We start from the raw sequence: 20,718 nt of genomic DNA on the forward strand, positions 1-20,718 counted from the left end.
CTTTACTTTATGTGGATTAGCAGTACACACAAGTACAAAATCTTAAATAACTTTGATGTATGCTCAGCCAACCCTTACCCTGACGTGCGGAGGAGATACTGGAATGCCTACATGCTGTTTTATCAGAAGATCAGCGACCAGAATTCGCCTGTTCTGCCCAAAAAGAGCAGAGTCAGCATCATGAGACAGGAAGCTGAGGACCTTTCACTGTGAGTCAAATTTCCATATGTACCACAGTCACCTTGTAAACATTCTCATTGGACTGTTGAAAATGCATCTGTCATCTTTTCATACATCCATGTGCAACAGTCAGCAAAATGTCACCGCAGGCAGTAGGTGATAGATTTGATGCTGACAGTTAAAGACTTATTTACAAAGACTTCATTTATATGCATTATACAGAAACTTTAATGAAACATCACGGATGTTAATCACATGATGCGAGTCATATTTGTATATGAACACTGTCAGAAGAACAGCAGTTGGGAACGGCTCCAGTGCATTAACTATTATGAACCATCTATGTTGTCTCTTTATTCCCAGGTCTGCTCCATCTTCTCCTGATGTTTCCCCACAGTCCTCTCCACGCCCCCCAAGAGCCAACAATGACCGTCTCACTCTCCTCACCCGTCTGGTCCGCAAGGGAGAGAAGAAGGGCCTGTTTGTAGAGAAAATGCCCGTCAGCATCTATCAGGTAAAGCAAAATCTGCCTTTACATGAGCTAAACACGAGTTATATTAGAGAGAGAATTGCTTTAAATATTCATAGTTGTCTCACCGCTTTGTTTGTGTGTTTGTGCAGATTGTGAGAGATGAGAATCTGAAGTTCATGAGAAACAGAGATGTCTACAACAGCGACTACTTCAACTTCACCCTTTCCCTGGCTTCAGTCAATGCAGTATGTTTCTCTGTTGGCTTGTCTAATTATACATAAACACAGACTGAAGATACACAACACTTTAAGCTTCATGTATTTGACGATTGTAATCAAAAGACATAAAACAAGTTAGATAAAAGTTTTCTTCCACATATTCAGCAGTTTGTTTTTCTCTGGTACTTGAAGTAGATGCAAGTAAAATATTGGATTTCACCTTTGGTCTGTGTTTACACAACTGAAAAAACAGTGTGTATTTTGCTTTTCTGAGGCAATGCTTTTATTGCAGGTCAGCATTTTACAGTAACTGCACTTCCTTATAGGAATCAGAGTACTGTTCACCTTTAATGACAGATCGCATTCTGCCATTAGAGAGAGATACTCTGACATACATGAATGATAATTATTTAAATGTTGTGAGTGCTGATGCAGAATGGAACCCACAGCCATTGCAATATTACTATTATATATGCTATAATGCAATACCATAGTGTTTATATACATAAAATAACATGCAGTATGATAATCAGTGATGTTTTAAAAAGCTGTGTTCCTTTTGCAGACAAAACTGAAGCATCCAGGCTACCAGCCAATGGCCAAAGAGAGTCTTCAGCTGGCTGTTCACTTTCTGTTCCACACCTACTTGCACACCAAAAAGAAACTCAGGTGATTTCACTTGCATGCATCCACATGTGTTAAGTTTGAGCACCTTCATGAGGAGCAACATTATATCTGTATTTGTGTGTCTCTTGCAGGGTGGACACAGAGGAGTGGATGGCGACAGTGGAGGTGTTGCTGTCTAAGAGCAGTGAGGCATGCCAGTGGATGGTGCAGTACCTGGTGGGACCAGAGGGCCGCGAAATCGTCAAGTTAGTACATTCCTGCCAACTAATTAACCCACAGGGCTGTTGTCACATTATATTTCTCATGACTAATATGAAATATTGAAACAATTTTCTACATTGTTTAGATAGCGATACTATATTGCTGCTGCTTGAAAGTGGAAATGACAGGGTACAGTTATGTCTGCATCAGGTGTGGATGTTGGGAGTTCGCCTTGTAATCGGAAGGTTGCCGGTTCGAGCCCCGGCTTGGATAGTCTCGGTCGTTGTGTCCTTGGGCAAGACACTTCACCCGTTGCCTACTGATGGTGGTCAGAGGGCCCGGTGGCGCCAGTGTCCGGCAGCCTCGCCTCTGTCAGTGCGCCCCAGGGTGGCTGTGGCTACAATGTAGCTTGCCATCACCAGTGTGTGAATGTCTGCGTGAATGGGTGGATGACTGGATATGTAAAGTGCTTTGGGGTCCTTAGGGACTAGTAAAGCGCTATATAAATACAGGCCATTTACCATTTACCATAATCCATGTTTGTAGGACTGCTTTTGCAGAAGCTTGACCTAGGTTTGATCAGTACAGCATTTTTGTAGCTGTCCTAGTGATATGCGATACTTTAGACTTGGCGGCTCCAAGCATTGCGCCCTCATTCTAATCAATGCACATTCAACTCTCTGACCAGGGCCAAATAATTCCGCTTTGATTATTTTTCCTACAACGCCTAAAGCTTTACTAAATATATAATGCCCACACACATTATCTCTGGAGTGTTTTAATGCTATATAATTTATTATATTTGCACACTTCATCAGTATAACTGCAAAAGTCTTGGAGCATACTTACAGTTGCATCTTTACTGACAGTAGAGATATTAAACACTTGTGTGCTTGGTGCTCACTGACTTAATGCTGATTGGCTAAAAAAAAGCAAGTCCTTCTCTGGAATGTAAACATTTAGAACCACGGGATAGTTTCCCAAAGCGTGTGTTTGGGAGAAAGGTGTTGTCTTACACTACTTGATGTTTAAGCATGGGGTGATCATATGATCCTCAGACAGGATTGGTTGTCGAACATCGGATGTTTTGGGCAACAGTACACCACAGCTGCCTTTACATACCACACCCCTCCCCGTAGAACAGAGGTACAGATTGTCACACTTAACTATGTGCCTCAAGGCCAAAGCAGCCAGAACTGTTAAACAAAGTACAACAAAGAAATTTCCCACATGAACAGTGTTGCAGACTTGTCTGTCCTTTCAGATTTTATCATAAGATACTGAGTGTCTTATGATAAGACATTAGACATGTTAATTGAAGTTCCTGCCTTAGAGGTTTATTTCCCTTCACTGGAGTGCTGATATTGATGGTTTTGACATTTCCTTAGGGTTTGTCTGTTGGAGTGCAGTGTAAGAGAGGTGAGGGTGGTGGTTGCATCCATCCTCGAAAAGACTCTGGAGAGTGCACTTCAGTTTGGAGATCCAGGACTAGACAGTTTAACAGATGCTCTGCTCTCCTTACTGGACAAAGATGTTCCTGAGAATGTGAAGAACTGTGCGCAGTATTTCAACCTCTTCAGCAACTTCGCTCAGAGGGTAATTCTTCAAAATTGAGTGTTTAAGTACAAGCCATTAAATTTAATGACTGTTTGATTTCCTGAGTGTTCTCTATTTTTCGTTCACTCTCTCCCTCCCTCTCTCAGGGTTGCGGTCCTTGTCAGTTGTTGTTGAAACACTCGGCATATCGCCGGATGCTCATCTTTCTGTTGGGCCCCAATAGGCAGAACAACCAGGTACAGTTTACATAATACACACTGCGTGTTTCATATGTTTGTCATTCTTAATGTTTTCACTTTAACTCAACTTTTCCACTCACTGAATTACACTCAGGAAACAAAGTGTAAGTTTTTTGCTTATCCAACACTGAGTTGCAGTGGTAACAGGTTAAGCAGGTATTCCAGACATCCTTCTCAATAGTAACAGTTTAGAGAGATCCCAAGTCATTCCCAGGTAAAATGAGGTATATAATCTCTCAAGCGAGTTCTGGGTCTGTATTGAGGGCACTTCTCAGTTGGGTATACGTAGAAAAAACCTCCAAAGAAAGGCAGAGAGGTTTTACTTTGTGTTTTTACAGAACCGAAGGTGGAGTCCAGCTCAGGCTCGGGAGTTTCTTCACCTGCACAGCACTCTGGCCCTGATCACTCTGCACTCTGACCTCAGCCCCCAGCGCACACAGGGTGATGCACCTAAATTTGTTTCTCACACTACTACAAATGTGCACCTACTGACACAGCCTGAGTCTTATTGTGATTGTTTGTTTATCACCTGTTGTTCCTCACGTAGCTCCCGGAGGGCTTAAGCTGCGCCTGAGTAGTGTCCTGTCCTCCACCCCTCTTCTCCCTCTCCATGCGGACATCCTTGCCTCACTCTTTACTCCAGAAGGACAGCCTTACCTTCTAGAGGTAAGATAAAAACCATCAGTTCAATGTTTTACTTCTTCATTATTAAATAGAAAAGACTCAGAAGCTCTTTGATTGACAATTTTGTCAATTGTAAATACCCAACAGGTGATGTTTGCAATGCGCGAGTTATCAGGCGCACTGTCTCTCCTGATAGAGATGGTGACCTACAGCTCGTTCTGTAATGAGCCCTTCTCTCTGGGAGTTCTGCAGTTACTCAAAGTAAGAATCTCTGAAAAGCAGCTCAACCACATTTACTCCACAGTCAGTATGCACTAAATTGTTTTGTACTCTTCACAGACACAGCTGGAGACAGCTCCACCTCATGAACTGAAGAACATTTTTCTGATGCTGCAGGAGCTTCTAGTGAGTAACATCCTTCAGTGACCCTTCCTCTGTTGATCTTTCATGTTGCGTGGTCACTATGACGTCTCACATTTCCTAACTTCATTTAAATCTTTTCCACAGGTAGTGGAAGACCCTCTGCAATCCCAGAGACTCAAGTATGCTTTTGAGTCAGAGAAAGGTCTATTAGGTATGTCTGTTGTTTTGTTTTTTCCTATTGACAACAGTGTACAAATCCTTGTAGCTCATAATGTGTTTTCTCCATAGCTTTGATGCAGCAGAGCAACAATGTGGACAGCAGGCGCTGCTACCAGTGTGTTAAGTTCCTGGTCACATTAGCTCAAAAGTGAGTACATGCGGTTTAGGGATCAGACTTGGGCAGAAAAATATTTGGTTGTTATGTGGGGTTTTTTTGTTGTTTTTTTTCCCCCAGTGTGAACTATTATCAACTGTAATAGTAGTAGTATTAGCAGATTAACCTACCAACATAATTCTGACCCTGCTTTCATCCCTCCCACTCTCCAGGTGTCCTCAAGCTAAGGACTACTTCAAGGACTTGTCTGGTACCTGGAGTTGGGCGGTGCAGTGGCTCCAGAAAAAGGCAAGCCTAAGAAATACTGTAGGACCACCTACACCAGCGGTCCCCAACCTTTTTTGCGCCACGGACCGGTTTATGCCCGACAATATTTTCACAGACCGGCCTTTCAGGTGTCGCGGATAAATACAACAAGATCAAACTAGTACCGTTACCGAAAAAAAGAAGATTTATTCATAACACACGTGAAAAGACCCAGGAAAACAGAGTTAATGATAAAAACGATAACAAAATAACGCTGAAAACCGATAAAAACCCTGAAAACCATACATTTCACACCTGAGCCTCAACTCTTGTGGCCCAGTACCAAACGACTCACGGACCGGTACCGGTCTGAGGACCGGGGATTGGGGACCGCTGACCTACACTACATGAACAAAAGTACAGGGCTACACCTCTTAATCTTTAAAGTGACATGTTTTCAGTCCCATTGCACCCAACATTTCTAAACATTTGGGAAAGAAGAAAATGTTTCAGAACCACAACAACTCAGCCATGAAATGGAAGATCACATAAGGTTACTAAGAGGAGTTGCATAGTGCTTAAGAGATGCCAACACTTGATGATTCAGTAACTGCAGATTTCCAAACCTCCTCTGCCATGAACATCAGCTCAGTAACTGTGGGCTGGGAGCTTCATAGCCTGGGTTTCCATGGGCAACCAGTTTCTGTAGGTGGCCCAGTACGTTTATCCATATAGTGTACATCACATTAGTGTGAGGCATTTTTGGCTTTTGTAATTGACAGTAGAAGTGAGAAGGATGGAGGACAGCAGCCAAAAAAAAATCCCCAGTGCCTTTAAGCCCAAACCTCAGTGTTTCCCATTCCCTTCTTATTATTTAATCCAACATAACCTCCAAGTTCTTACAGGTGAATTCGGACACACTGTGTTGTTAAAAACTAATCAGCCTTTCAAACATTAGTTTAAATCTGAACTCCGTTTAGCACGGCATAAATTTTTATTTTTATTTTTAGAACTTTTTTTCATTTAGCTAAATGATAGTTTAGTAAAGTTTGCCTTGATATTAGTTACCACTTGGTGCCAAACATAAGGTCCGAGGGCCAGAATCAGCTCAGCAAATCAGCCCACTGGACTGCATTGGAAAATGTGAAGGGGAGGATCGACTTTGGACTTTTAACTGTGTTTTCATAAGTTTTACCGCTTTTACTACTTACAAAGACCTCCCCCATGGCCATTCGTACTACACCAAAGTATTTAAGTAATAGATAAACAATAAACTAACATAAAAACAGCATTGTTGTATGCAGACTATACAGTTACTATTTTCTATTCATTACAGCGAACTTTAGGTAACTGAACTGTTTTTCCGAACTGAACTTAAAACTCTTTTAAGTCATATTTATTATCATTATTGTTTCTTTCTGTATACAGTTTTGTTCACAGCTCACTCAGTATATTAATTGTTTTGTTCCGTCATTAATTTTCATATTACTGGAGCTAAACGAGAGTCTTTACAGTGCCCCCTGTTTAGGAGACACTTGGCTTAACCACTATGGCACTTATGAAGAACTGTAAATTATGCTGTATGCTCACAGTGACTCTCTCTGCCTTCAGATGACAGAACATTACTGGACTCCACAGAGCAACGTCTCAAATGAGACATCCACCAATAAAACCTTCCAGCGCACAATTTCTGCACAGGTAAATACACGCACACACAAAAATACCGTATATCAACGACCTCCAGTTCTCCTATTACACTCACAGTCACTCATACTGTTTATTTTCCCTGTGTGTGTGTGTGTGTGTGTGTGTGTGTGTGTGTGTGTGTCACACTCTGCAGGATACCTTGGCCTATGCTACAGCATTGTTAAATGAGAAAGAGCAGTCTGGTAGCAGTAATGGTTCTGACGGCAGCCCGGCGAATGAAAACGCTGACCGCAGTCTCCGACAGGTATCTCTCAGCTACATCCAAACGAGCAGCTTAGAACAGTGGAGCTCTCAAATGACTCATGGTTTTAAAGCAGTTCCCGCTCAGCTCACATAAGCCCGAAAGAGAAGAATAGAGCAAAAATGGATCATCTCATTGGCTTCTGTCAAAAGCTATAAAGGCAGTTTGTTACCGCCCACGGTTATTATTAGAGGTGGATTTGAAGCTGTTTCATTCTTCTCCAACTCCCGCTGGGGCTGTCAGGAAGCCCACACAGCCCCAGATTGTCACTTGTGCTCACATAAAAACATTATAGACAATCGGTGTGTTGAATAGAAATTATAATCCTCCTGGCTCTGCCTAACAGATGGATAATTCAACTTTTTTTTTTAATCCAACTTCCCTCTATTCTACCACAGGGGTCAGAGTCTCCCATGATGCTCGGTGATTCTAAGAGCGATCTAGAAGACGTGGACCCCTAGGTCGTCCTACCAGTGGGATCCCTCCAAAGGAGAGGCAGCTCCGGGAAGCCATTCGAAAAGGCTGCACTTTGCCTCTGATTGGTCAGGACATTTAGGACTCCACAGCAAGCCAATCAGAACATTTGTCTCGGTCGCTAAGGCAACGAAGGAGCTATGAATAAATCATGAATTACTTCCTTTCACATGAGCCAAGGCGATGATGGAGATGCATTATCATAAAGGGCAGCAGAGTTGATTAGGGTGGGAAGTGCAAATAACCTTCCACAATCATGGATGACTTCAGTTTATCCTTTTATTCATTCATTCACTCAGAATGACAGCAAGGTGGAGGATGGGTTTGGGTTGTGTTTTAACAATTTTCTGCTCATGTTTGCCAATTTATCTACATATTCATATTGTAAAGATTTTGTTCCATAGATGTTATTTCCAGTGTAAGATAATATTTTAAAGTGTCCTGTGCTCTTCTCTCACAGCCATGCAAATTGCGGGAGGTCACATTTAGCTGCTCTAGAGGAACTTACAGACAGGAACACCTCCACATATGAGCACTCGGGAGGGAGGGTGGGTTTAAGTATGCACTTTATAGTCCAACCCATTCTGTTGTGATGTACAGCAGCACTGGTCAGTTCCTCTAGAGCCTCGTCTTCTTTTGCTTTTAACAACTTATATTTGCAGTGCCACTTATGCAACACATGAGAGCCCTGATGGCAAGCCAGTCTGCCTGTGACTTGACCTTTGACCCTCGGCCACCACAGTGTAGCCATCGGGATGCAGTAGGGGGCTGGTCCTGTTGTATGACGGTTCCAGACCCTCAGCATATCTGAAACAAGCAGTGCCATGGTCAGTACTCTCCCTCCACTCCTCCTCCTTGCTGACAAGCGGCCTCGTGTTCTGGATTTTATTCTTTTTGTCGCTTTGTTTTATTTTCAATGCCACTTTTCTTTGAATCTGGATGAATTGAATTACTGCAGAGGATTAGGGACTCGAGCCTTATGCAGGAAAAAGCTGATCTGGAAGAGCGCAGATCAGTTGTGGTGGGCCATCAGTGCTGCCTGAAGGGGAGCTCAGGAGCAGGTTTTTATTTTTAGGTGCCAAGGTTACACACACACATGCATACAAAAACTAGAACTTCTGAAAAACATGCAGGCGTGTGTCACTCATTCACTTCGCTCACAAAGACAGAGAACAGGTCCTCTTCACCTCACTGTTACCTCTGCTTTATCAGGTTTCTTTTTTTTCCGATGGAGTTCACATTTTGCTTTGCCTTTTGCTTTTGTCAACCTTTGGAAACACACACAGAGGAGCTAAACCCAAATGTAGCTCTAGTTTTTACTGGAGAGCAACACCCATGTTACCATCATCCCTGCCCCCATCATCGGGAGACTTGAAGTGCCTTAACCTCCCGATCTCCCTCCCGTCTCCCCTCGGACACTGTCTCGTCACATCTCCGATGAGGTACGTCCTCATCTGCTCCACCCGTGACGCTAAACCAAGTGTCTCCTGTGGTCATGTAGAAGGGCAACAGGGCTTCTTCCTTTGCATTATTCTTGAAACTACTACAGGGAATTTCCTCTGTGTGTTGTGACAAAGGACTGTAGGAATGTAACTGTTGACTCTGTGTGTGAATGGGGAGGTGGGCGTGGAAGTTTTACCCAGTAACACAGGGTTTAGGCAACACGACAGGGTTCTGATGATGGTAAAATGCTGCTTCTCTTCACTCTGCACTCAGACAGAGACACTTTGTAGATAATTCATGCTAGGTAGTTTTAATGAAGTCACGCTTTCACTAACATGTTTTAAGACATGAGCCTAAACTTGCTTAGCAGATTAGCTCTCAGCTTTAACAGGTCAATGTTTACAATGTAAGGACCTAGGAAGCTACCATGCAAAATGATTTTCTGTTTGAATCAACATGCGATCAATCCGCTGGCTCCTCTGCATCCGAGAAGAGGAAAGACACTGCTTTAGCCCTTCCATGCTCCTCCACCCCATTTCCTCTCATTAGATGTGAATGTCACATCGTGCTCTCCAGCACGTTTGCATGTGTGGCAGTAAGTGATGGTGAGGTTTGTCTTTTCTGCGTGATGGAAAAAAAACAAAATCAGCCCCCACCCCCTCCCCATGTTGTTTGCTGTGTAATTTGGTATCATTAATGTCACAAACACACGCCCCTTCACAGTGGCTGGTTATGGGCGATCTGAAGGAGCTGCATGCAGTCTGTGCCAAGTGATTACATGACCATGGCAACATGAGTTGCATTCAGCCAAGAGTTTTGTTGGTTTGGCCCTCTGCTACATCACCACAAATACTTAAAAATAGAAAAAAAGAAAAAAACAACAACTTCAAAACAATCTTGTTTTAATCCTGGGATGCAGGGAGGGATGGGTAGGTGCGAGGTTAGGGATTGGCATCTATACGGGTTTTTACTGTCATTCAATTTTGAAACTTCACTTCTGACATCGCAAGACTCTGTAATGCATGTTAAGACTCAGTTTTAATTTGTACATCAGAGTTTGATTAAGGGGAAATTTGATATAAAATAAACTGGAATGCACAACCTTTTGCAAATATTGTCTTTATGCATTTCTATATACTGTCCCATGATACAACCGTAGACTGTATATAAAAGGCGTAACCTCTGTGACATCGCCAGTTGTTTTGTGAAGCTTCAAACTGAGCATTTTCACCATCTTAGCTCTTTTAAAACAAGATAATGACAAACTTGGAGGCCACATTTCAATGTATTATCTTTGTAGACACGAATAGGAACTATAATTCACTAAATGAACACCAGCTTGTCTTCAGCAAGGCTTGAATCTACACGCTAAGGTCTTAAATTCATCAGGAAAGCTTTTACTAGGCAAACAAGCTAAGGACCACTTTCTCATTCTATTAAACTGGACTTCTCTTTGCAACTAGATGCACACAAATCCACACATACTTTTTTTAGTCCTGGAACCTACATCCATCTTTTATATACAGTCTACAGCACCTTAAAAACATTACCTGTGGCCCCAATGTTGATACTGATATCAATTTATGCATCAGAGACAGTGCACAACAGATAATTTAATTTGTTTACAGCATGGGTTTTGAAACTTTTGGTGCCCATTTGTGTAAATTGCAATAAACAGCTCATTTTTTAGCAGGCCTGAACTTGCCTTGAGGCACACCATTTGGGAACCATTTACAGGTTACAGCAGACCAAATAATCCAAAACAAGAGCAGTTTCTTTTATGTTTTAGAACTCATAGAAGGCTCAGGCTTCTAAGTTTGACCATTACAGCTGATGGATCAGGTCACTAGTTAAATGGTTACAAAAAATGACATAAGAAACAAACACCAACTGAATCTTTAAGAATGCTGATTCTAAATCAGAATAGCTTAAATCTTTAATTTGTACCTACTCTGCATCCTGCTAACAGAATTACACACATGAATTCAGCACTAGCTTCATTTACTGTATTCTGGGTAAACTTTGTTTTTATTTTTTATCAGTCTTTGGTCATATAGGTTCAGTCGGATAGAATGCTGTCTTGTGCCAATCAGACAGCTAGCTGATTGGCGCAAGCTAGCTGACAGTGGTTTATATGCTTCCTTTTGCTCTTGTTCACACTGACGTCACCCACCTGTGTATCAGAACTAAGTCTCTAACTGTGGAGCCATAAAAGCCACTGTCACAATAACACTCTGGGTAGACATGAAATTTGTTTAACTGGTGTCCCTACTGTTAGCCATTTACCTCATTTTGTTTCCACCTACTGTTTCACAAAATGAGCAAAAGGTACCTGACTTGTTAATCAAGCAGGCTGATTACCTGCAGCTGTGCTGCACAAGACTGAGGAATGTCAGGAAATCAGTGCATACATAACACATGCTAACTGTGACAACCTGTGGTGCACATCATCATGTTTTTCCACTCTAAAACACACATGGCTGACACCAGAGCTTAACATTTTGATTTCATTTGTTCAGTTTATTAACTTCTAAACAGCATGCGGATGGTATACCCGGTAAATACTACACTATTATCCAAACCGTATGTTTGTGAAAGCTCTTTTTATTATAACTGTTTTGTAAAAAGATACAAAAATAGCTTACAGGTTGTCAAGTCACATATAATATGTGCACTGGAGCATAATCTGGCGTAATCCTAAAACTAAAACACACACAAACAGCTTTACAGAAGTGCTTTAAGTGAATATTAAGGATGTTGAGGTTTCTCAGAAAAGTGTAAGGGGGTTTAAAACTGACCAAAGACAAAAAATGGCAACGTCAAAGCTGTTTCAACGATGTTAGAAACCAAAGTGAGGTGAAACCGGATCAGTGAGGTGTTGCAGCTTGCTGCTCTGGTGGTGCGACACGACAGCAGACGGCAGCACCCGCTGCTCCATCCACTCCCGTGACACCATAGACATGGCAACTGTTTCCCTTGGCAACTGGCCCCAAGATAGCAGAGCCTCGAGAGACGAAACTGCAGTCTGTCAGAGTCCAGCCGGAAGGACAGGAAACCTCAACCTGAAGGAAGACAATAACTTCTGAGGTAACTTCCAGTAGCTGATTCTCAATGTTTTTACTGTGATTTTTATTTTATTTCACCTGATCTTTGTCAGCTGATATGTTTTCCAACAGGTTGCACTCGAGAGATGGAGCATGGCAGCATATCGCGTGTGATGTGACCCCCTCTTTCACCGTGCAGCGCTTCCCCTGGCTGTGACGTGGATGCGAATCAGATGAGATCTCAGCTGTGGACATCGATGTACACCCTAGAGAAGAATCAGCTGAATCTTTAAACACAACGAAGGAGCAAAGAACTTTAGAGGCGCTGTTGCCAAGCATTAACTGATCCTTCATACCGTGTACATTATAACATACCATAATAGACCCATTTCTGTAATATACTCACATATCTATATTATTGCTAATATATATTGTAATATATCTATATCACTAAAGCACTTCTGGATGGATGCAAACTGCATTTCGTTGCCCTGTACCTGTGCATGTGCAATGACAATAAAGTTGAATTCTATTCTATTCTATTCTATTCTATCCTCCTCAGAGAGACCACTATGGAGGCAACCAATGAGAAATGTAATGTAAAGTAATTTAAGTGCTCTAATGACATTTGAAAAGCTGCTAGCTGGCAATTGTGCTGGCTAGGGTTACATTTTCCTTTCAGGGTGATTACCATGGGAACAAGCATACCTGGCTAAGATATTCTAAATGCAGCAGCCTGACTTTGACTAAAAAATACAGATTATATACCTGAGGTGCATCGCTTCAGTACATCGACAGCAACTAAATTTAAATTAATAGACTTTGTTTTTGTTTTTAAAGGGGGCTGACATTTCATCCCACTTCCTATATCTCTTAGTGTGAAGCTGGAGGGAGGAGTCTCTTGGCTAAACTTATCATAAGCAATATCAACAGTGTTCAAAGAGCTGTATTCATTCTGCCAGCTATTAAACCATGATCTCTGATTACTAATTTAAAACAAAAAGATATTAAATAAATAATTTTTTCCTCCACATTTTCCCAGATGCTTTCTGGAACATTGTTTCCTTGATCTAACAGTATTAGATTTGTATTAGTATTTATTTATTTTTTATTTTTTTTATTGTTGGTATGGATAAAATAAAATCTGAAGAGCCCTATTCACTGTCTGTCCACTATATTAGGTACAAATGGTCATGATCATATCACTAATCACATCGTAGTTGAGACAACCTGCTTAACTTCAAACTAAGACTCCTAACACACTGAAAACTAGTTGAAATTAAATTAATACAAATATTCAAAATAAAATAAAATTTAAAAAAAACAACAGCTCTGCACCAGCTATATTTTTATGTAATCTGTACACGTGTTCATGAAAAATAGATAGGACTTGTTAAATGGAAGATTAAGTCCAAATTAATAGTCTTTAACTACACCTCATCAACTGCTAATTAATGCAAATCAGCTAATCACATAGACCCAGAATAGAATGTTAATTTTATTGTCTTTCTGATGTTGGTGTTCTTTATTGTTACTGTCATTTCATTTGTTTTTTTTTGTTTTTTTAGTATTTATATTTTTATTCTTTTTAGTTTATGTTCAGCACTTGGTCAGTGCTCACTGTTTTTAAAGTGCCTTATAAATAAAGTTAGCTTTGATTGGCAAATAACTCAAACTGAGCATCAGGGCATCCGAATGGGGAAGGAAGGTGATTTAAGGGATTTTGAATGCCGTTTGTGCTAGAGTGGCTGGTCTGAGTACTTGACAAACTGCTGAAATACACATAACAATCTCTTGGATATATGCAGAGTGGTCAGAAAAAGCCTACCTTAGCACTATTGCTGACCAAGTCTATCCCTTTATGGATAACGCACCATGTCACAAAGCTCACATCATCTCAGAATGGTTTCTTAGACAATGACTTCAATGTACTCAAATGACCATCCAGCACATGTGGGATATGGTGGATCAGGAGATTTGCATCATACATGTGCAGCCGGCAAACCTGCAGCAACAGTGCGATGCTGTCATGTTAATATGGTCCAAAATCTCTGAGGAATGTTTCCAGCACCTTATTCTATCTATGTCTATGCCATAAAGAACTAAAGCAAGGTTAAAAAAAAAAAAAAAAAAAAAAAGAGATCAACCCAGTACTAGCAAGGTGTACCTAATAAAGTGTCCTGTGAGTGTAAATATTTAATATATTACCCCTTTGATTTTTTTTACGGTAATATTTTTGCAAAATTATGAGCTGATAGTTGAACTTCTGGTTTATAGACACACATGATGGTGTCATTTATTTTCTCTTCTAACTCTTAGCAAGAAAACAAGTAAGAGCTTCTCCTAAAATGTCAGACTGACTGCCTCATTCAAACTCCTGCAGCTTGTACACGTGACTCACCGGTCAGGTGGTGCTGGGGGCCGACGCACTGAGCAGCTTGTCCTTGCTCAGGACTAGCATGGACCTGGCACTGCAGACCGCTTATCACACAACAGCGGGCCACAGCATACACACCTTTACCTGCTGGACCATTATGGGCAATACACTCCATGTGTCCGCTGTTCATCTGTAAACACAGGGGGTGAGGGTTTGTCCGTAGACTTATAGACTTTAGAGTGAAGTTATTGTTGATATTATGGCTGATGTAACTGAACTAACAGTGATGGTTTCCCCCACACGGACGCCTTCAGGAGCATAACTGCTGCAGCCCATCATTTCCTCCCCTTGACGACAGCGGCTGATGACCCTGTCGGTGCTCGCGACTCCTGACCTCTCTGACCACACTGACCGACACAGTAGCTCCCCATCTGCTTGTAGAAATAGGAACGCATATGTGAACCACATATAGATACTATAAGTCTGTGTGTGATAAAGGAATGTGAGTCACTAACTTGGTGACGTTTTAATAACCGGAGGCATGGCTGCTACCAGGTTTGGCGTAGTGAGCCGATGGCTTTCGGACAGAGATAGGAAGTCGATAGTGTTGCTGATGGAGTAATGCAACATCATATGGAGGACGTGCACTGGTGATGCAATCTGACTGGACGACAGGATCACTGCTACGACACCTACACAGATAAAAACAAATTATGAAGTAATTGTGCTGTGACAAATGGTAACGATACTGATGTGCAAAAATGATTTATGCACAACCTTTCTTATGCAACCTTAGTGAAGATATCTCTATTTAAAGCAAGCTGTACACATCTGTACACTGCATACTTGTATGCTAACTAGTGAAAGTCTTCTGAGTGATCATTAGAGAGAAAACCTTGATTTGTCAGCGCAAGTGAAATATTTGTGGATGCACAAGTCAGTACTTTTAAAGTTGTTTTCAGAAATCTCATGCATAAATTTATCTGCAGGCTTAATGCCTCTGAAAATCATTGCGGGATTATCAAATATAAGATGTATTACAACATGCAACCAATCCCAGGTGTGGAGACACTGCTACAGCTGCTTTCCCTGCAATGATCTATAATATGCAATTATATTTTTTCTAGTGTTTATGTGATTTTTTTTTGTAAGGATCATTGAGTCTGTAATAAAAGAATGATTGATATACCAACAGCATACACAGATTGCTTTTGCGTGCGCGTGTGTGTGTTTGCGTACCTGCAGCGTGTGCAGCAGCCTGTGAGGTTCCACTGCGGGAGGTGAAGCAAGTGCTGCAGTCACTACTGGCACTAATGATGTCGTCGCCGGGTGCAAACAAATCAACGCAGCGGCCGAAGTTGGTACCACCTGCTCCCTGTGACATGAGCTGGTCCATTGAGTTAACTGCCCCCACTGTGATGACCTATACACACACACACACACACACACATGAAAGGAGGTAAAGGTGAGGGTCGCGTGTAGGTGGGCCAGAATGTGATTGCATTTTCAGTGTTAAATTACCTCAGGCTCTGAAGCAGGTGAGTAGAGACAGGCATCATCTCTGTAGTTGCCTGCTGCGGCGATGACCACAGCGCTGTTAGCCACCATGTCTCGACAGGCTGTGTTTAATGAACGGCTGAGGCCACCGGCAAAAGGAAGCAACACGACTACTGCATCCACTGGGCGGGCCAGTAAAGTGGCTCGAATGTATTCCATTCCTGACAGAAAGGGGAAAGGGACAATCTAAAACCTCATACACTCAAGAAAAATTGGAAGTTTTACACTGTGGTCATCTTCCTTTTCTCTTTCAATACAGTTAATGAAATGAAAGTGTGTTCTAAAAGTCTTTAAAACCAGACTAAAAGTTTATAGCTGCATGGTTAGGGATCATTGGTCTCCTAGGGATTCATACTACCCATAATTATTTATATTTTAACACAAGCAGTCTGACCTGAACTTCTCAGGTTTTAGAAGAAGAAGAGAAAAGTCTGGTTCTTCTGTCTGGTGAACAGAGACTGAAGAACTGCTGCAGTTGGGGTCTTTTTTTAATTTTATTTTTTTCTACAAATATGGGCGTTTTTTTCTACCTGCAGCTTTAAATCAAAGTTGCTGTAAGAGTGAAACATGGCGCTCATAATGTAGATTAGAATTCTGTACACTGTAGATGATGGTTGCACTACCTGTGCCCACAAAGAACCAGTCAACAGCCAAAATATTAAACATATGACCCACTCATGTTCTTGCAATAACTCAGTTATGACACTCCCCATGTATATCTAGAGGGAAAGGGCCAGAGTCATAGTCAGAAGATGTCCTTTGGAAGACAATGTTTTGATAAAACTGAAATATTTTTCATGCCATCCACAAGCTGTGTCACCATGACCCAAGAGAAAGAAACTCAAGAGTTTTTGCTTGGCTCTGGTAGTCTTTAGTACAAAGTACAGTTCAACAGTTTCTGTCTTACCTGCCAGAGCTCCTGAGACGGTCCCTTTACCCTGACAGTTGAGCACACGCACTAGGTTAACAGCAGCCCCTCGAGCAACACCTGAATCTGATCCACTCACAATACCTGCCACGTGTGTACCATGACTGTCACACTGACTGGCCTGTAGTGGAACGAGGATTTAGAATGTTATTGAGCTGCAATTGCAAATACATAAGTGCTGTTGAATTGAAATGTTTCATTTGTGCGTGCATGTGTTTAACCTGTCTGTGAACTCTGACTCCATCCTCTTCAGGGGCGTTATTGAAGTCTGTGATGAGTACCCGTCCTTCAACCTCTCTGTGAGAACTCTGCACACTGCCATCCATCAGATACACCTGCGTCCTCCCTCCATCATCTGCAGAGGACAGATGGTGAATTTGACATGTAATTAGAAAATGCAATTTCTGAGGGGAGAAATCTCAGTGTGGTTGCTGTTGGAAAGCTGCACTGCTTGATGGATATCTGACAGCTAAACTGCACAAATGGCTCAGATGTCATTTAAATGGAAAAAAGATCATTTTTAAAGCCCCATAAGCATTTAGTTCCAGTGACAAATGTTTGGGAAGATGAGAAAGAAAGACCTGGTTCTTTGAGCTCCTGTCCATCACAGTCTAAGGGCTAGTAAATTTATACAAATTAATGTTTCTTGCATTGGCATTGAGACTTCTAGTAGATAGTTACCAAATGCAAGTTCAACACCCTGGTTCAACCACAGATATTATATACTACTTCATGTGAAATACCAAGGAACAGGCCTCACCTGGCCATGAAACTGTCAGTCCATTTTCCAATTATTATTGAGCCTCTGAAAATGTATCTGTATATAAAAAATGGATTTACTTCCCTAACAGATAATGCTAATTTGAATGCTAGTCCACTGTGGCGGTGCACAAAGGCAAAACTACAAAAATGGTGTCTTGGCCCAGCAAGTTATGGACTTAACTGTATTTAAGCTTAGCTTGAATTGAACTAACACAACACAGATATTAGCATGTAATTAGTTCTTCTGAAGCGGCTGCAATTAAAGGTTGCCATGGTGATGGTGACCGTCGGGTGACTTCATAGAAATTAAACTGAGAGGCACCTTTCAATATCAGGCTTATTGCACAAAGACAGGAATTCCTTGTTGTTTACAGCTTGATATAATAAGAGAGATGATACTGCTGAATATGCTGCTGTAGAATAAATGTTCCTGTTGTCATAAATGTGGAAAATGAAATAAGAAAAGTCGTGTTTTCTGCTGTTCTTGAGCTGTTTACAATAGAAACATTGGGGTAGTTGTATATTACTCCAACCGCCCCAATGACTCCTGAAACTCTTAATGCAAAATGTTTTGTTTGCCTCGGTAGTTACATTGCTTAAGAGCGCACGTGGTTTCCTATATTTTGACGAAAAATACAGATAAGTCATGGACAGAGACAAACTCACTTGGAGGTCTGTATGTTCCATTTTCGGAGAAACCACCGTAAGGGTGCAGTAACCTCTGCAGGTTCCAGGGGGCGCTCTGAGCAAAGATGGATGAGTCCTCCTCTATGTAGTGCACGTGAGGGAGCTTCGCCACCTGACAGGAACACAATCAAACTTAACTGTGGGTGGTAAGGAATGATTAACAGGAAGTTGATTGTTAAATCAGGTGGGGGTAAAGCTGACCATTCTTCTTTGAAGTCTGTTTCACTGTTTCACGTTTTATTTGTGTATTTTTATTTTTTGACATAATTCAAGAATGCGCAGATACCAAAGGTGGGTCTACAACCTCTCAACTGTCAAGAAACTCTGTCTAAAATTACCACCAGCACTCATACTATACAGAGTTCAACTAATTCACGTTTTCTGTGTGTTTTTCAGCAAAGTTTCTGATTATTTTTGTTCAACTCCAACAGCTGAATGATTTCAAATGCTCCACAAAACCTCTTTGTTAACATTCTAAAGGCGGGTGAGGAGTTCTTTTACTTTAAATCTATACTTACTTATAATTTTACAGATTTTAAAATAAAAAACACATAAATACACAGACACATCTCATCATTCTCGGTCCATTTTATAAAATATATAATAAATAAATAATCGAAATAAATAATCCTGAAAACGCCGCCAATATTTAACCGAAAGTAGTACACTTTGTCTATCATTCATTCCAGACTCCCGTATTCTCACTTTATTTTGGTCAAGTAGGTCAAATATACACAGACTGCACAGACCTCTGCAAAAAGCTGCAGTCAGAAAATCCATATTACTCCAATCTTTTCTGCCATTAACTCGTCTTGTGCCAGTATACAATGTTACAATGTAACAGTGTTATTCAAGACTATAGCTGCTTTCTTAGATCTGCCTTCCACCTATAAGCTCTTAGGATGTCCCGTTCGGAATGTCTTAACCTTTAGAAAATGGATCTGCTATGATTTGACATCTATTTCCCTGTGTTCCCCCTTTTGCCTTAAAGGTTTAAATCACACTTTTTCCGAACACATCCAGTGAAGTGACGCAATTACCAGGTGAAGGACGTCACTACTCAGTTTGACCAGAAAGCCACGCAGTGCTCCTGAGTAGGTCTGCAGGATCTCCACCAGGTATCCTCTCCTGGCTGCTTTACTTCGCAGCCTCCTGATGGTCCTCTGGAGTTGAGACTCGTGCGTCCCCTGACGCAATACAACTATGTACTGTCCGGGAATGCGCCAGGCTACCTGGACAGTAAAAATAATGCAGCGCACATGTGATCTTCATGTCCACGTGCACAGGAGAAATGTAGCATGCGTGCAATAAGTTGGATTTATATATATATCTATATTGTGTGTATTGCGCTGTTTTCACAATAACACATGAATAAGTATTATCTCCCAGCATGTGAGCGCACATTTTAACGAATCTGTATCTCAAACTGGCAGCTTGTCAGGTACATCAGCAAAGATTGTTTGTTGAAATATTTGACCAAATATTTTACCCGTTTTTGGAATAATGACAGGTGCTGATGACTGAAGATGCGCATTTAATGCCTTTGACGCAATCACTATGCCATTACCTTGTTGCACCTGATGAACTCGGCTGCCGGGTCGGTTCCGGTTTCAGGATCAGTCCTGTCCTCGCCGACCAGGTCCAGGATCATCCCGTCGTCCTCGGTGTAGTCCTGTGCACGCACGGCCAGAGATGCGCACAAACATAAAGCCCAGCCAATCCAGGCTGAGGTGCAACGCATTCTTCACACCTCTTGAACTGTCCCCAGTAAAATGATAAAGAGAGCTATTAAATTACACCACTGATGTTTTTATTTTTTATTTCAGTCTGACTTATCCTGATGATAAGTCTCCAACAGCCGCGTGCCCTCTGTGTCTGGCAGTTAAGATAACGCCTCCAACAATCTATTCTGATTTTTTTTTTTTGGGGGGGGGGGGATCCAACAATTGATTCTTATAACTTAAGGCGGGGACTGGTGACGTTTCCATGGCTCACGCCACCTCTTTTGTATCGAATGATTGTCCTCCGTTTAAAACACCTCTTACTGTGGAGGAGTCATGTTTCATGCCCCCCCAAACCACCCTGTAATTATTGCATGTCAATCTGAGAGAACACTTCCTCTCAGTTCAAGTTGATTTGTTGATGTCGTTTTAGCACGCGCACTTATAGTGAACAGTATGAGCTGTGATTGAAAGTCTAAGTACGCGTAAACTCATTCTCCGTGATTGCGCACTCACAGGGAGGCTACGTTTATTTTTCATAGGTTATCTATGTTGTTTTATTATCTTTACTGTTTGTTTGTTTTTTATTTAATATGTGCGCAGGACTGCAGAATGCGACGCAAAACGCGTGCGTCTCTATTTTACTCTGACATACTGTACGCGTTTTTAACTTTAAGCACTCAAAACTGTTAGCAGTTTCATACACTTTCATTTAA

General features: G+C 41.5%; 2 protein-coding genes across 5 annotated transcripts in view; one reads left to right on the forward strand and one right to left on the reverse strand.

Moving 5' to 3' along the window:
* Positions 1-10,038, forward strand: part of usp24 (ubiquitin specific peptidase 24) — a 34,850-nt gene extending 24,812 nt beyond the window's left edge. For all 3 annotated transcript variants that reach the window (XM_085449866.1, XM_085449867.1, XM_085449868.1), the window contains 17 exons: positions 68-209; positions 544-694; positions 802-897; positions 1,436-1,539; positions 1,629-1,742; positions 3,087-3,294; positions 3,402-3,491; positions 3,833-3,935; positions 4,042-4,160; positions 4,266-4,379; positions 4,458-4,523; positions 4,626-4,692; positions 4,770-4,848; positions 5,028-5,103; positions 6,673-6,759; positions 6,902-7,012; positions 7,408-10,038. In XM_085449866.1, coding sequence (XP_085305992.1) covers positions 68-209; positions 544-694; positions 802-897; positions 1,436-1,539; positions 1,629-1,742; positions 3,087-3,294; positions 3,402-3,491; positions 3,833-3,935; positions 4,042-4,160; positions 4,266-4,379; positions 4,458-4,523; positions 4,626-4,692; positions 4,770-4,848; positions 5,028-5,103; positions 6,673-6,759; positions 6,902-7,012; positions 7,408-7,470 — 1,790 coding nt within the window. In that variant the 3' untranslated portion in view covers positions 7,471-10,038. The remainder of the gene's footprint in view (positions 1-67; positions 210-543; positions 695-801; positions 898-1,435; positions 1,540-1,628; positions 1,743-3,086; positions 3,295-3,401; positions 3,492-3,832; positions 3,936-4,041; positions 4,161-4,265; positions 4,380-4,457; positions 4,524-4,625; positions 4,693-4,769; positions 4,849-5,027; positions 5,104-6,672; positions 6,760-6,901; positions 7,013-7,407) is intronic.
* A 481-nt stretch (positions 10,039-10,519) lies between these two features.
* pcsk9 (proprotein convertase subtilisin/kexin type 9) lies at positions 10,520-20,149 on the reverse strand. Of its 2 annotated transcripts, none has more exons than XM_085449870.1 (12): positions 19,849-20,149; positions 19,322-19,513; positions 18,261-18,393; positions 17,054-17,187; positions 16,812-16,953; positions 15,869-16,065; positions 15,587-15,770; positions 14,863-15,039; positions 14,630-14,778; positions 14,372-14,537; positions 12,070-12,236; positions 10,520-11,988 (listed from the first exon to the last, which is right to left on the reverse strand). In XM_085449870.1, exons 1-12 carry the CDS (start codon positions 20,020-20,022, stop codon positions 11,794-11,796), a joined length of 2,010 nt encoding a protein of 669 aa, XP_085305996.1. In that variant the 5' UTR covers positions 20,023-20,149; the 3' UTR covers positions 10,520-11,793. The 2 variants fall into 2 exon arrangements, with proteins under 2 accessions (XP_085305996.1, XP_085305995.1); XM_085449869.1 differs by having other exon boundaries at positions 14,630-14,781.
* Between the last annotated feature and the right edge of the window lie 569 nt (positions 20,150-20,718).

This window comes from Copadichromis virginalis, linkage group LG23, assembly GCF_057382275.1.
Source record: "Copadichromis virginalis isolate Kocher_CV1m ecotype Utaka linkage group LG23, C_Virginalis_male_GT1.1, whole genome shotgun sequence".
Classification (NCBI taxonomy): Eukaryota; Metazoa; Chordata; class Actinopteri; order Cichliformes; family Cichlidae; genus Copadichromis; species Copadichromis virginalis.